The sequence below is a fragment of the Cibotium barometz genome, chromosome 4, assembly GCF_041138505.1.
Source record: "Cibotium barometz isolate CiBa-2024 chromosome 4, ASM4113850v1, whole genome shotgun sequence".
Classification (NCBI taxonomy): Eukaryota; Viridiplantae; Streptophyta; class Polypodiopsida; order Cyatheales; family Cibotiaceae; genus Cibotium; species Cibotium barometz.
The window spans coordinates 20,909,136-20,926,446 of record NC_141049.1 but is presented as its reverse complement, the minus strand read 5'-3'; the positions used below and the strand labels follow the sequence as shown (position 1 = coordinate 20,926,446).

General features: G+C 39.9%; 1 protein-coding gene across 1 annotated transcript; it reads left to right on the top strand.

Annotated features, from left to right (window-relative positions):
• Nucleotides 1-265: 265 nt before the first annotated feature.
• LOC147639024 (serine/threonine-protein kinase D6PKL2-like) lies at nt 266-1,781 on the top strand. The gene is made up of 2 exons (XM_086782589.1): nt 266-470; nt 560-1,781. Exons 1-2 carry the CDS (start codon nt 283-285, stop codon nt 1,686-1,688), a joined length of 1,317 nt encoding a protein of 438 aa, XP_086638715.1. The 5' UTR covers nt 266-282; the 3' UTR covers nt 1,689-1,781.
• The last annotated feature ends 15,530 nt before the right edge of the window (nt 1,782-17,311 follow it).

The following is a 17,311-nucleotide window of genomic DNA, read 5'->3' as shown; positions in this document are numbered from 1 at the left end:
CTTCAGAGCTTCATAACGACATATTACGGTCTTGCAGAGCCACCCCTTGGTGTTGATCTTCATGGTTACAGTACTAGATCAACCGTTATAGTCGTTTAGCTTGCGTACTCAAGGCTTCCAGAGATGAAAGATTATAAGCTCATCAAGACTCTTGGGCATGGAAACATGGGAACAGTTTTCCTGGCCTCTCTTCAGGAAGCGGAGAGTAGCGAGAAGTTGCTTGCCTTGAAGGTAATGAGCAAGAAGGAGCTCCGAAAGAAGGGGAGTACTAAGAGGGCGGCGATGGAGAGAGAGGTTCTGTCCTCGTGTTCGAGCGGCCTGCATAAAAGGAGTCCATTCTTGCCATTCCTGCAGGGGCATTTTGAGACGCAGAAGTACGAGGTGCTAGTGCTCGACTACTGCCCGGGCGGCGACTTGAACGCTCTGAGGCAAATGCAACCTGGGAAGAGATTTTCGGAGGCAGCAGCAAAGTAGGACTAAAGTCTTATTAATTTCGATTCTATTATTATCTAAATTGCTACTTAATCCTGTGATTCTTGCATGTATAATTGGGGTTCAGGTTCTATGGGGCAGAAATAGTGCTAGCCTTGCAGCATCTGCACAGGCTGGGATTTGTGTACAGGGATTTGAAGCCGGAGAATGTGTTGCTGCGCTCAACGGGCCATATAATGCTGGCGGATTTCGACCTCTGCCTCAAGTTGGTGTCGCCGACCAATGAGCAAAGTAATCTTATCAGCTCGGCGCCTTTTGAAGATGATCATCGTGATCCCGCTGATAAGACATTGCGGGGGAAGTATCAGATGAGTTGCTTGGGACGTTGCAATGATCTGATGTCCTCCATAGCTTCCTGCGTTGCTGTGGACCAGGCGGTAGCACGCACACCTATCTCCAACCCCAAGCAAAAACCGTCGAAGCCGCCGCCTAGCGCCGGCTCAACGATAAAAGTGACGCCCGACGACACTAAAACCTACAACAATTTGCCGTCTACCGGGCGGTCGCACTCCTTCGTGGGAACGGAGGAGTACGTGGCCCCTGAGATCCTGTGGGGAACCGGCCACGACCTCGCCGTCGACTGGTGGACGTTGGGCGTCCTCCTCTATGAGCTCGTCTTCGGCACCACCCCTTTCAAAAGCTTCAGCCGCAAGGAAACCTTCTTTAACATCCTCTGCAAAGAGCCCAAACTAGAACGCTGTATTGATCCCAGAGACCATCATCATGATCACCTGCACGGAAACAGCTCGGTCGTCCTGCACGACCTCATCGCCAAGCTCCTCTGCAAGCAGCCCAACCAACGGCTGGGATCCAAAGCGGGTGCACAAGAAATCAAATCTCACCCCTTCTTCCAAGGCGTCTGCTGGGATTCTCTGCATCATATCTGCACTGCACCTTACATCCCTTCACCAACCTTGTCCAATCTACAAGACATCATGAGCTCTAGTATGGATGCATGTATTGATTCAGGAGATACTACTAGTTTCTTGGAAAATCACTTGGCTATCGCGGAGCGTCGCAGGGCGGAAAGGTCTGGCGCCACTGGTAGACGGGGCGGCAAGCACACTGAGAAACAACTCATCAACGCCAGTAGCCTCCAGGAGGACTGCACAAACAACCGTCTTGTACTATCATGGAGCTCATCCCCAAAGCATGATATATTGGATCCACAAGAAGGTGATTTTCAAGTATTCTAAAACATGGCTTGCATGGACAAGTCTTTCAATGGCTTGATTGAAGCTTCAAGGCGCAGCTTTGTAAATTAGTTAACGCAGAGTTAAAAGCACTTAATAATAAATATTCATAACCTTTATCTGAAATGGCACCCCCCAATAGTGTGTGACACTGTGATCTACTACTGGTCCAAGGCCATAATCTAATCAATGTACTTCGTGGTCTTTTATTTGGATTCGAGCAGAAAAATAGAATGTTAATTTGTTTATGGTATCAGATTAGGCAAATTCAGCACTTCTGATAGAAAAATAGAATGTCAACTTCTGGCATCCTCAACTTGCTCTCGTATGAAACATGGGGTGTTTCACAAGGAACTTTTGGCAGTTCCTTATCTAGAAAAAAGAAACATTTTACTAGAGTCTTTCCTAGGTATAAATGAATGTATGTAGGAAAGTTTGCACTAAAGGAAATAGGATATTTCCTACACATACTACACATACAAATTAGGAAAACTAGACAAATGAGTTTCTCATGTAGGAAAAAAAAATTATTATAACAGTTTTTCTATATGAAAACTTTTACCTAAATAGCAAATTTCTGTATGCGGGGATTTTTTTCTTAAGTATCAATTTTCGTGTGTAAGGGTTTTTTATGTGTAGAATGTTACCTATATAGTAATTTTTCCTATGTGGGGATTTTTTTCTTATATAGGAAATATTTTTTTTGAATCGTACATCTTGAAAAAAATCTCCAATTTTTTATATATATAAATTTCTTTTTTTCTATGTGGTTAATAATTTACCTAGTTAATTGTATGCTTTTATGTAGTCTGTATACTATATTTGCATAGATTGCAAAATCTTTATTTAGCATATATATATATCTAACTTTATATCTTTTAAAAATATTAATCTTATTACTTATACTAAAATAATTTGATAAGTACTTAGTTTTTAATCCTAAAATACATTCTATTCACTATAGATACATTCTATTCACTACTTTTTCCCAAAATTGAACATTAGACACTATAGTTATTTTGAGCTATATTAAATAATTAAAGACCCATAGAACATGTACTCATGGAAAATAAATCAACTTAAGATTAGTGATCTATAAAAAAGAAAGACTATATTTTTAGATATATCACCATAACTTCTTAACACTAGTTTGGTAATAGGACAGAAAAGTGTCCGTGGACATATTAATATCATCTTTACTGACCAACTTTATGGAATTATTTAGAATGCATGGGTAGTGCAAATCAAAGGTTTCCTTTTTTCGTATCATCAAGTACATAATGAGATAAAATTAGGATTTTTTGTGATCACATTGATTACCTCTAGACTTTTCAATTTCATAAGAATGCATAGGCCAAATTACAATTCATAAGCCAAATTACAATCGTAATGCATAGCTATTTGGACTATATTTGAATCAAGAATTTAATTAGCCAATTTCTTATTGCTTTCCAAAGTTTTTGGATGTACATTGCTTCACAATCATATGTATGGTGTAATGCAATCCATCTTATGCTGGAAAAATCAATTAAAACTTCAAAATTTAGGTCTCAATGAAAATTCTAAGGTATTTAGCTATCTGAAAAAAATTTACATTGAGGATTTTTATAGCTAATCAAACAATCATGGACTAGGACCAAATCTTGTACACATGTTCTTTACAATGTTATACTTTGCTGGTGCATTTTGTGAAAGTCAATCACATCTACACCTATCCTTTTAGGCACTTTGTTTTAGACGAAAGTTCACAAATTTTGAACCATAATTATTATTATATAATAAGAGACTACTTCACGCATTTTCAAACATCTCATAAGGCCTTTAAGTGGAATATCTAGTTATTTTTATATAATAATAAATAATATTCTCATAAATTTCTTACTAGATGATCCAAATATAATCAAGGATTATTCATATACACTTGATATTAAGTAACTAGCCTCATTAGCCTAGATTAGCCTAGAAAACATGGATTAAACAAAGATTAGCAAAGATAAAAAAGATAGCCTATGCATAGGGAAAAGAAAAGGTAATTACTACTAAGAAAGTGATTATCGAGATTCATATCAAGGTTCCTATGCGATTAGGCCCCATATTCACTTATACACTAGGCCACCCTTTCACACTACACTTATTAATGTCCATGGATATGCCTAACGGTATTCCTAACCCTTGGCCCCTTTTACATCCCCTTCATCCCTTAGCCTTGGGCCTAAATTGGCATGAGTCCCTTTTTACTTTGTTACAAACCATCCCCATCCAAGAGGTTTCGTCCTCGAAACCTTAGGTATACATGTACAAACTTGCATGGATGAAGTATACCATCAAGAACTCATGCTCCTGTATGTTGCAGCCAAAAAGACATATGTATGGTTGTAAACTGCCCCTAGCACCCTAAATCTAGGCCATATCATGTACTCCATAATGGCATATGTACGTCATAAAGCTTCCACGCATTTTACATCCAAAACCAAAAGGTATAGGGCTGTTCGAACAATGATTTTCAAAAACTCTACCAACCCATAATGATTATTTTTATGCAGCAAATGATTCCTCAAAGGTAGCCAAAGAACAACATATGAAAAACTTTGACCTCCCAAATCAAAAGGAAAAATGAGAGACAAACGATCAAGCCTCCTCAAACACAAGTAGCCACCCGGATCAAAAGGATAGCTACTATAATCTCCAAACCATACAATTTGGCCACCGCATATACTACGATCAGGCATATCAATATATCCATCAATCCAAAACATAAATCCAATACCCCATGTGCAGGAGTATCTCCATTATCCAAGGGAAATACACCATGTGTAAGAGAACCTCCGTCATTGAAGGGCAATACACCAAAACCATGGCATGCCACATAGTCATGCAAGCAGCACCATGCATCTCACATGACAAGTGATGTATCCAAAAGTGAATGCTCCAATCTCATAAACCATAGAATCACTTTGGCATCGACAAATCTCGAAGGTACACCTCTCATAGCTAGCTTTCTTATGAACATAAATATCATTCTCAAAATCCACATGCTCACTACTAATGCATACATCATCGTCGGGATGTAAAACATCTGTAAGATCCCCATGATAGCTAAAATCACAAAAATTAAGATATGTCTCCTCAAGACTATCAATATTTCTATGAACATCATGTGTACCATCCACATGTGCATGATCACCAACACATGTGTAAACAATCTCATCATGAGAAAATTCTCTCGTATATGCATCATGATCCACATCCTCTAAGCCTTCATGGATCATATAATGCATTTTCATAAACCTTCCATGAGCCACTCAATGCGTTACCCAATGCATGATCATCCAAAGCATAGTCATCGTGTGTATCACTAACAAATGAATCATCATCCCATTCGTTAACAACAAATGAGTACTCATCCAAAATGTTATCAATATACATGTCCCCTCAGAATCTCGTAGCATCATGTCATGAGCTAAAAATTCGTCAATCAAAGCACTCATGAAAGCTATCCAATCATACTCATTTTCAGCTTGTGTATCCCCTTTGACCACGGATACATTGGTGACTTGTCAAGAAAGATCCGATAACAAAGTATCTTCATATACTTGCTGCCTAGAAATTACAGCAAGCATCTCCTCCAACTCAACACCCGTAATGTGTTCATAAAGGCCCGCATAATCATACTCCATGCACTGAATAAATGTAAAAGTGAATGGAGACCCTCTATTGCTTTTTACAAAGTCCAAATTTAGCAACATTGAGTGTATAATAGATCTTATATCCCCCTCAAAGCAATAGGGAAGCCAAGAGTCGGCACCAACAATTCTCATACATTGATCCTCCTTATGGCTTCACTTGTAGTGGCTTCACTTAAAGTGGCCTCACCATCAAGCATTATGCATTGCATTTCTCCAATTAATCCTTTTGAAGAAAAGAGTGTTTGACAATGTGTCTCATGGATAGACAAGGGTGAAGGGTATCTTTGATTGCACATAACCATTGAAGAGGAACCATACATATGCAAAGTTGATCCATTCGCATCAACTTGATGCATAGGCATACCCAATACATTTTCCCCACCTTGTTGTATTGGCGTCCCCAACACACTTGTCTCATATGCACCACTTTGATCCATAGTCACACAAAACACATAAGTTCCACCTTGTTGCATTGAATATGGAGGTAAGCTCCCCTTTCTAGGCATAGAACTTTGATCCCAATCTCCTTATTGCAAATGAGCTTGAGAGATAAATGTTGCGTTTGCATGAGTAATGCTAACAAAGGGATCATAGGCTTGTGGTTTGCCAACCATGGCTTGAAACCTTTGGTCCCTTCTTCTAGAAAAAGAATTTTGTATAAAGATAGTCAAAATGCTCAATTCTCCACCATCATTAGGCATCAGCATTGCATTGCTCCTTGTTGGCATTGTAGCCAAATTCTCATACTCCCCTTCATCATCATTATGATCAAATTCATCCACAAGTTCGCATGCATTAATACCTTCACGAGTGCCAAGTTGGAACTCATCTTCACTTTTGTAGACCCGATCCTCATTGTCATTCACCCAATCCTCATTGTCATTGGCCTAATCCTCATTGCCATACATGCCCTCATAATAAGAATCATGACTACCATGAACATCATAGTTATAGGCATCACGGTCATCAAAGGCATGATCATCATAGGCATAGGCATCATGGTCATCATAGACATATCCATTGCAACCCAAATCCACACCATCCCAATAACCTTGAGAATCATAAGGATAGACCACCTCTTCCACATCACCCCCTATGTATGTGGGATCTTCAAGGCTATGACTCCCCTCATTGAAGGTATAATTTTTAATGTAAATTTCTTCTTCATTGTTGTAAATCCCATTGTCCGTTTCCATGCTATAGCCATTTTCGGTGTTGGTGCTATATCCATCTTCCTCTCCATAGTAACTAAAATCCTCTCATAGTCACCCATGGATTTCCAAGAATTACCCTTGAATTTTTATGGGATGGATTCTCGAACTCCAAATCGCGTGTTCTTCGTCTCTATAGAGAGGTGATTGAATGCTCTAATAATGCATGTATTATCCTTTGACTTAGTCAACCCTATACTATACTATATTTTGACTCTTTTTTAAAAAGTCAACCACAAATTAGAATTGACCAAATCTTGATCAAACAAAATCGGATTTTGAAAATCTTTAGCTTGATGAAATGCTTAACACTTTAACCAAGTTTGACCAGCAACATTTCTCTATTTTGACCCCTTTGATCACTCAACTATTGTCGTTAGACCAAGTCAATGGTGCCAAAATTAAGATCTCTTTAGTTTGTCAGAAGCTAATGGCATGTACAATGCACCCATAGGCTCAAATCTCAAATTTAATTTGTTTTTTTTTTCACTAGGCACCACTTTTGCCTTGTTATGAGACTTGACAATTGGAGATGCAAACGGTGTCGGAACGGAGCACTTGAGGGATTTAAATGTAGTCCTTAGAGTGTAGAACAAAGATATTTAAATCACTTGAAAATAGGCCCCAACCCTTTCAGACTAAATTAGGGTTTAACACCGTGTAGAAAATTGTCAAAATTGTCTCCACTTGGTATCCACACCTTCCCTTTGCAATGGCAATGCCTCAGAACCATTTAAAAGAATGTACCACATCAACTTGCATCCTTGAGCATCAAAAAATATCCCCAAGTTCCGTGCATATATTCTTTTGCACAAAAATTGACGGTATCTCCTTTGTATTTGCAACCAATCTCAATGTAATTATAAATGAATTTCAATTGGAATGTTATGCCCATTGTTTGCCAAAACCTTGCCCCATCAAAATACATCAATTGACAACACCTAGAGGTCATTGTAGCATGTTGAAGTTGTCGATCTCCCGGCCAAGCTCTTCCAACCCCCTTACTCAAGTTTGAAATCCAAGAGCAAGGGTTTGGGTCATGTCTTCTCACCAAGTACCTAATCCCTCATCGTATACCACTTTACCACGGAACTCATGGCACGGTGTGTTCAAGCCTAACTCCCTCTGGTCTCTCTACCATATATTGGAGTACCCTCCCACATCACTAGTGACTATAAATGAAAATTATCGAGCAATGTGATGTGGATAGTGATTGAATCTCAAATAGATGGTTGAGATCACTTATAATTTGATTTTAAGCATGACTTATGCTCTTGAAAATGTTGGTATACTCATGCCAACATCTTAATATCAACCTCATGATTTCCATGCTCTTCTGCACTACCATATAGCTCTAAACACATCACTCATGATACATGTATGCCCCTCACATAGGCATGTCAAAAGCATGGGCATTCAACACCTCCATGTACATGCATAATGAGCATTCACATAAGCATACCATATGGTATTCAAAAGAATTGGTTCCTGTTTCCATCATATGCTATTCAAATGGCATGGGAATAACCATGAATAACATGTATTGCATCCAAATGGCAAAAGGAAGTAAGAACCCCTAAATTATTCCTCTAGGGTTTTCCCAATAGCTCATATGTCCTTGTTTTTCATTTAAGCCTTTTTGGCATGTTGTACTTTCTTCAATTATGAATGCAGTACAACACGACGTTTGGGTTTGAGTGTGTTCGTTATCTGCATATCGTGTTTTGTTGTAGTGATATTTATCTTTAAAAAAACATGTTAGTCATTTGAGCCATCCGTCTAATTTTTTTATGGATGGTACGAAAAACGAGGACTGTGAGGGACTCCTTGTCTAAGGATCCTAAAATAGGGCTGAAAGCTCTGAAAGTTGGACCAACGAAGAATATTTCTAGCCTTCACTCAATGAGTACTCAAAGGTACAAGCAGCATAGCTCTGTTTTACATGAGCTGTGAAAGGTGCGGAGGCTCCTGCATTGCGCCATTCTAAAATGTTGAAAGAACGGTAGAGGGGGAGGAGACACACACACAGGAGCAAACCCTAATATATATTGCAAACCCTAACCATAGAGGGAAGCCATCTCCACTCTCACACAAAGCATAAAGCCATAATCCATAATACACACAACACACTATGAGTTGTGTCCACACACATCTAACCCTAGCTAATGTCCACACACTATGACCAGCTGGACACGCGGTCATTTATTTCTCACACATGTTCCTACCTAACATGCCAGCACATAGCATAGCTGGCTCACACTGACATCGAGCTTGAATCTCAACAGCCCCTCTCAATCTCATGATGTACTGCCGATGAAGATGTAGATGAGCTTGGGATATCAAAGCTCTCAACACTCCCCCTCAAGCTCATCCCATGTACTCCCAACATAGTACGGAAGTACTCAAACTTCTCCCTGCTAAGTGGCTTTGTAAAGATGTCTGCCACCTGCTCATCATTCTTCACATACTGAAGATCAACTGTACCATCAGCACCTTTTCTCTAACAAAGTGGACCTCTATGTGTTTGGTCCTCGCATGAAACACTGGATTCTTTGCCAACTGTATACTTCTCATGTTGTCACAATGAATGACAACTTTGCCATCAATAGGCTCACATAAATCTACCAAGAGACCCTTTAACCATACTGCCTCACAAGTAGCAATGGCTGCACCCCTGTACTCAGCCTCTGTACTGGATAAAGCAATTGTAGGTTGCTTCTTGCTACTCCAACTCACCATGGCACTTCCAAGTGTAAAAGCATATCCACTAGTAGACCTCCTGTCATATGCGCTACCTGCCCAATCAGCATCTGTGTAGCCATGTATGTCCAAGCTTTTACCACTCTCATAAAGTAGACCATAATGTGCTGTGGTCTTCACATATCTCATGATGCGTCTCACTGCATCCAAATGTGGTTTCCTGGGGCTCTGCATAAACTGGCTGACTAGCCCCACAGCATAACTCAAATCCGGGCGTGTGATAGTCATGTAAATGAGACTACCAAACCATCTTCCTGTACATAGATGGATCATCCAATTCATCACCATAATCAGCCCGCAACTTCACATTCTGCTCCAAAGGTGTACTCATAGGCTTACACCTTGTCATGCCATACTTTGCCAACATATCCAATGCATATTGGCGCTGTATTAACCATGTACCTGCATGGTCTTTGATCACTTCAATTCCAAGAAAGTATCTCAACTCACCAAGATTTTTCATGTCAAATTTCCCACTCAATGCTTTCTTGACATGCATCACATCTGCACCATGATCACCTGTGATAATCAAGTCATCCACATAGATGACAAGTAAAACAATCCCATGTTCGGTTTTCTTCACATAGAGTGAAGAATGTGCTGTAGAAATTTGAAAACCAAGAGAGATAAGATATTTGCTCATCTTATCACTCCAAGCACGAGGTACTTGCTTCAAACCATATAATGCCTTTTCAATCTGCATACATGAGTGGGATATCTTGTGTGTACATACCCTTCTGGCTGTGCCATATATACTTCTTCTTGTAGATCTCCATTTAGAAATGCATTTTTGACATCCATTTGATGGCATTTCCCAGCCATTAGCTGCAGCCATAGCAATGACTGCTCTCACTGTTCCCATCTTAGCCACTCGACTAAAGGTTTCATCATAGTCCAAACCTTGGGTTTGTGCATAACCCTTTGCTACCAATCTTGCTTTATGTCTCTCAATAGAACCATCAAATTTGCACTTCACATTGTAAGCCCATTTACAGCCAATAACATTCTTATCCTTTGGTAATACAGCCAAGTCCCATGTGTCATTATGGACCAATGCGTCCATCTCGACATATATTGCTTTCTCCCATACATTCTCTCCAATAGCCTCTGTATAGCATGTAGGTTCCACATGCTTCACCATAGATGTCATATATGCATAGTGCATAGCAAAATCTCGATATGTCAATCTGTCAACAACTGGATATCTGACTCTTTGGGATCTCCGCAATGCATGCGGGTCACTCTGAACACCTATCACTCTAGCATGTGGTGGCACATATCTATCCTGCCTTGCACCATAGGTGTGCGTAAAACAGGTATGCCAAGCTCCTCATCCAAACTCTCTGAACTAGATGACTCATAACCTATGATTCCAAATCCTTCGACCTTCTTCTTTCCTTTATCCATAGCACTACTCCCAGTGCTCACACTCATGCCTCAAATGTCCTGACCATGGATGTACAGTGCTACTCTCAGCCTCTGCTCTGCTGCTGCTGGCCCAGACATAGTAGTAGAACTAGAACTTGCTTGTGGCAAGTTCACAGGCACATCTGCTTCAAGTGACTCAATGACACCCTCATCTTGTACTTTGTACCAACTAGCAAGCTCATCAAACACCACATCTCGTGAGATGACCACTTGTCTAGTTTGTGGATTATAACATTTGTATGCCTTTCGATCGTGTGCATATCCAACAAATACACACTTCTCTGCCTTAGGATCCAACTTCCTTCTTCTTTCATCAGGCACATGTACATAAGCTATGCATCCAAAAACTTTGAGGTGTCCAATGTCTAGTCTATAACCTGTAAGCCGCATCTCTGGCGTGCTTCCATGAATGGCTACTGTAGGTGTTGTGTTTAGTATATACACTGCAGTAGCACATGCTTCTTCCCAATAGTAATCTGGCATGCTCTTTTCATTGAGCATCGCCCTAGCCACTTCACATATGACTCTATTCTTTCTCTCAGCCACACCATTCTGCTGAGGTGTCTGCAAGTCAATTGTCTTCTTATTCTATGCTTCCTCAAGAAATGCTCAAAAGCTTTTGAGGTCTCCATCTGTTCTCAAACATTTAATCCAATAGCCATATTGCTTTTCTGCAAAAGCTTTAAAATCCATGAACTTTTCCAACACTTCACTCTTCTCTCTAAGAGAGTATATCCATGTCATCCTGCTAAAATCATCTATGAATGTCACATAGTATAAACTGCCTTTGATAGATGGGTTTTGTGCAGGACCCCATACATCACTATGTACTATCTCAAGTGGCCTACTACTCATATTTCCTTCTCTAGGAAACCGTAATCTTGCCTGCTTTCCAAACTAACAGGCTTCACAAACATGCATATGCCCATCATACTTGAATCTAGGCAATCCACTGACAATGCCTCTTGTCTGCATGTTCTTTAACCTTTGTATATTGACATGTCCAATCCTCTTATGCCACATATCAATATCATGTACCACATTTCTACTCTTAAAGAACATGGCTGATTTTAGCTCAAGAATTCCAGTATCCAGCTTAAACAATCTGCCTTCTTTCTTGCCTTTGGCAATGACTCTACATCCATGTTTGAAATCCTCAACAAAGCAACAATGCTCATTGAAACAAACCTGTAATCCCTGTTCCACCATTTGACCAACTGAGGCCAAGCTCTTTGTGATAGAAGGCACATACAACACATCTGACATAGACTTTGTTTGACCACTGTGCATAACCAATGGTACACTTCCATGTGTAATGACATGCTGGGTATCATCACCTATCTCCTCCAAATAGCCTTTCACATCCATAGGCTTCATATGCTCAAACCATTCACCATGACAAGTCATATGGTTTGATGCTCCTGAGTCCATATACCAAGTATCATCATCATTCTCAGCATTTGTCATCATTGATTTGATGCTCCTGAGTCCATATACCAAGTATCATCATTCTCAGCATTTGTCATCATTGATCCAACATGTTTCATGGCTAACAAATGATTTTCAGTGCCATCATTACTGCTTGATGCATAGTTTCCACCATGTTGTGCATAATTTCCACCATAATGACCACCACGTTGTGCTCTACCCCCTCTCAAATCATTCTGTTTGTGGAAACAGTCTCTTGCCATATGACCATATTTCCCACAATAATGGCATTCCACATCTTGCATAGATGCTTGTTGACCTTGCCAACGTCCTCTACCACGGGGGTTACCTCTGCCTCGCTGAGGTGCATATCCACGACCACCTCGTGCACCATAAGTGGGCTGAAAAATCTATTGTGGAGACCTGTCCTGCCATCCATGACCATTACCACCACGGCCACATGATGTGAATCTCTCCCTGCCTCTTAAACCTCTCTGCGAATAGAAAGCCTGATTTCTGCCATTATCATCATGGCTAGTAGATGCATCCAGAAATGAATCACTGAGTTTGATTTCCTCAACAAGAGTGAAACCAACTCATCAAAGTCTGGTAAACCTGTACTCCTCACTGAGATAGATGTATCAAAAGATTTATATTCCTTGCCAAGACCACGCAAGGTAATATCCACCAAATCATCATCAGGCATGGGGGCATTTATTGTTGCCAATGCATCTGCAAACTTATTTATTTCTTGCACATAATCATGGATGCTCCTTTTATTCCTTTTCACATTATGTATCTGCTGTCGCAATTGAGACTTGCGAGCACTCGTGTCTCTATCAAACATCTTTACCAAAGTATCCCATGCATCTTTGGGATTCTCAGCATCCTGTATGTGTATGAGCATAGCATCAGAAATACATATAGACAGATAATGCAACACTTTGAATGCTCTTTCTGACCATTGCTTATGAGCAATAACCTGCTGCTATGTAGGTTGTCGGGGTAGCTCAGGCTCTACCTCAGCACCTGTAATGAGATTCCAAAAACCTTTTCCTTTCAAGAAACTTTTTATCCTGTACTTCCATGCCTGGAAGTTCTTCCTATCCAGCTTTTCACCAACAATCTGTACTGGATTATCCGACATGTTTGCTCAATGCCTGGAAGTTCTTCCTATCCAGCTTTTCACCAACAATCTGTATTGGATCATCCGACATGTTTGCTCAATGCAAAACACCTTCCACACACTTCAAATCTCTAAATGAGCCTTCCTTAGCTCAACCACACTCCAATGAATGTTCTAGATACTCCAAAGTAGCCAACAATCTTCAAATTTGATGTAGAAAATCAACCTGTATGCATCCAAAATGAACTCGCTCACACAATCTGAGATACCCTGCTTTGATGCACTTTCCAAGGCTCCAAATCAAAATGTAGTAGTGCAATCAAGTATGGGTAACTTGTATTGACACCTAAACAACCTCAATGTTGAATATCAACACCATCTGACATGTGTACATATCAAATTTTGAAAACCCCTTTCTTTGTTTTGGGAAAAACCAAAAAAACCAAAAAAACCAGTAGTAAAATGGCTCTAATTTCTTCAATATTTGTCCAATCTGAGCAACCAAGCATTCATTATCTTAGAAATGATGTCCACTAACTCCATGTAAGAAGAATTTGTCCAATTGTTTAAGACCAAAGATTAATTGCTCAATTAAAATTGCTCTGTTTCTCTCTGCAACCAGTGGGGATAGCCTGATTAATCAGCTCATTCCCAGCTCAATTAAGCATAATTGATCAAACCAACCATGTAGCCCTCTTCTCCAATGTGTATAGCAACCAATTGCTAAAGAAATTGTGGAAGTTATCAACCAACCAAGTATTAATCGACCTCCTCGCTTCAAAATGATCAATTTTCTGCCCTGTTTCTCTGTTGGAGCTGCACTGCCTGCTCTACAGGGATTTGTGGATGATTATAATACTAATTTATGATGTATTCAAGTCCCCAGCACACTTGGGTATATGTGCAACCAGTCAATGTTTGAATTTTTGCCAAAAACACGCTCCAAATGCATCAAATCTTCACCTCCTTTTCTCTGTTTTGTGAGAGCTCAAAAACCAGTAAATTCCACTCATTCAAATGCATTCAAATTGCTCCAAAATCAGTATAGGGCTTGCATAGGAGTTGCCAATACATCTCTCCTTGTCAGATACATATGTCTTTTGCCAGATTTACATGTATTTCCACCATACATCAATGCTTTCAAGCTTTAATGGAAAGCTTCCAAAAACCAAAAATTTGCTTTGCTTTGAGTTGCTCTAAATTGCTTTGTTTTTTCCTGTATCACCTGCAATCTGCTCAAGGATGTTTAGAACACCTTACCCGGTAGGCCAAGCTCTCAGATCTGATAGTAATCGGTGTGCTCCAAGCTTCACATCTCCAATGGCAAGCTTCAGAGCTTCTCTTCACAGCTTCTTCTCCCTCTTCTCTCACACTCACTCATAAACCCTAATAAACAGCACAAGGCTCTGATACCATGTTGAAAGAACGGTAGAGGGGGAGGAGACACACACACAGGAGCAAACCCTAATGTATATTGCAAACCCTAACCATAGAGGAAAGCCATCTCCACTCTCACACAAAGCATGAAGCCATAATCCATAATACACACAACACACTATGAGTTGTGTCCACACACATCTAACCCTAGCTAATGTCCACACACTATGACCAGCTGGACACGCGGTCATTTATGTCTCACACATGTTCCTACCTAACATGCCAGCACATAGCATAGCTGGCTCACACTGACATCGAGCTTGAATCTCAACATGAAGCTCCCATTCCAGCACCTTGTAATATCCATTTGTGAAAGGAACCGCTATAATGTGCGTTGGCTGGGCTCAGTGTGAGGCTATCAAGAATTGGCTCATTGAGCATTTCCAAGACAGCTACGTTCTAGCTACCCATGGACATAATAGTAATGTCAAAGGACATGTACTCGCAACTTCTTAGATTTAGATATGACAAGACCCTAGAGCTAGTGAGCCTCACTGACACAAAGATAAAAGATATCCTGGAGATACCCCCCTCAGGCAAAGAGGTACTACTATCACTAAAGAGACCAAGGGTAATCATTTGCGTGACACATGGCACAACATACAAAAGACCAACAACAAAGCCAAAAATTGGAAGGCTGGTACGGAGAGAATTGAAAGGGCAGAGAGAGAATTGAAAGGGCAGGGAGAGAATTGAAGGGGCAGGGAGAGAAGTTGAATTTCGAGAATTTCATAGTTATAATGTCTAGGCTTTGAGGTATTGTTCCCCCTCCTTTGTTGTGAGGTTTCTGGTACACAAGACACTCCTCAATACTTCCCTTTCGAGGTGGAGGAGATTGAGGTGTTATGCAAAATGCACAAGGAGGTAAATGATAGAGTTACAGAGGCTGTTTTAAGGTTTGTTATGTTCCATGCCCTAAAATTTAATTTAAAGTGTTATTATTTCTCAAAGTAATATGATGTTATTTATCTATGCAGCCTAGTTTTATTTATCTGTGCAGCCTAGTTTTATCAAATCTACCCACACGGGAAGCTCAACGCAAGGTATGTATTTTGGATTGTCTTATATCCCCGCTTCTAGTTTTAGAGGATGTTTCCTATGTGGATATATGTCCATGGTTTAGGCACATAGATTTAGACCATGCCTAGATCTTTGTAATGGCCTATCATGAAGCATAAGTGTCATGTGACCTAAATTATACTTTTGGTATTCTGACATAGATACTAGATTTACCATCTTATACTATTTATTGACTTTTGTAGTGGACATCAGAGGATGATTGTTATAGATACTAAGGCAAAGTGATGCTATCTTGCCAATTCAACAAAGGATTTTATGGAATGTGATGCAGTAATTCTCGGGGGTTCACTATATGTAAAGTCTCTATATCATGTGCATTTAAGGGCTAATTTAAAAACCCCTTATCTGTAATTTTTTCATAAATAAAACAAACCCTTTTTCTATTCAATCCGTAAAAACTCCCTTTAAATGGTAGTGTGACACAAAGGTGGGGTTTTGACTTCGGTCACTTCTTAGAATCAAAACAAACTTGTACGAAACCTCACAGCCTCCTCACCTCCCTTTCTCTCCCTAGGTTAAGATAAAGATATACACATCAAAGGTGAGATCATAATTCATGGAAGGAAAGATGAAAGGCTCAGGAGAAGCAAGAATTTCTGCTAGTCTGGCAGCTTCAAACAAGAGGGCAATTCTTTGTTGGAAGAAAATCTTTCGACTCAGGATTATGTGAACAAAAACATAAGGGGAATGTTGGTAAGGTTCATCCATTGGAATTGGGCAATTTGGACGGAACATATTAAAGCAAAAGAATATAACAATCACTTACAAGAGGATAAGACACATGGGGTTTGCCTTTTGATAAGAGATTAGGAGAAATTAATCATGATTAAGAAGAAAGAATGGCCAAAAGTCTATAAAAATAGAGATACACAGAGAATTGCAGTTTTAAATCCATATAGACTGTGCAAAAGAGGATTACATAGGTGCGTAGAGCTTGAAGAGAGCTTCGCGCCTATATAAAACTTTCAAAAACTCCTTATCCCACTTATCATGAATCATCAAAGAGGCCCAAAATTGGGTTAAGCATGAGGAGCTAATGCTAAATGAGATATTCACATGTAAAGAGAGTGTTTGAATAAAGGTTTGAAAGATAAGAGAGTGGCAATGACACAAAATGCTCAATCAAGGAGGCTTCATTCATTGATTTGAAAGGGAGAGGAGGGCTCCTTTTATAGGTGGAGAATCACCCTCTCTTCCATTGTTACAAATTACAACATAAGAATCTTCAACCCTTCAGTGACATAAGGGTAGATGTCACCATCAATTTTCCTCTTAGGCTAAGTCTTCTATTGATTATTAAATTGAAGACTTTTTGACTTTGAGAGTGTGATGAGATAATAGCCAAGTCTAAGTGGCATGTAGATGGAGATCCCACTTACCCATGGCGGAATTCTCCTCTTCCATGTAGGCATTCTAGAAGAATCTTTCCCAATTATGCACCTATACACACTCCTCCACATGCCTTTCACA

Bases quoted from the DNA above. Each gene is read 5' to 3' on its own strand.
- LOC147639024 (XM_086782589.1), top strand. From the start codon at position 283: ATGGAGAGAGAGGTTCTGTCCTCGTGTTCGAGCGGCCTGCATAAAAGG. The intron at 471-559 runs GTAGGACTAAAG...ATTGGGGTTCAG, and splicing joins TTTTCGGAGGCAGCAGCAAA to GTTCTATGGGGCAGAAATAG.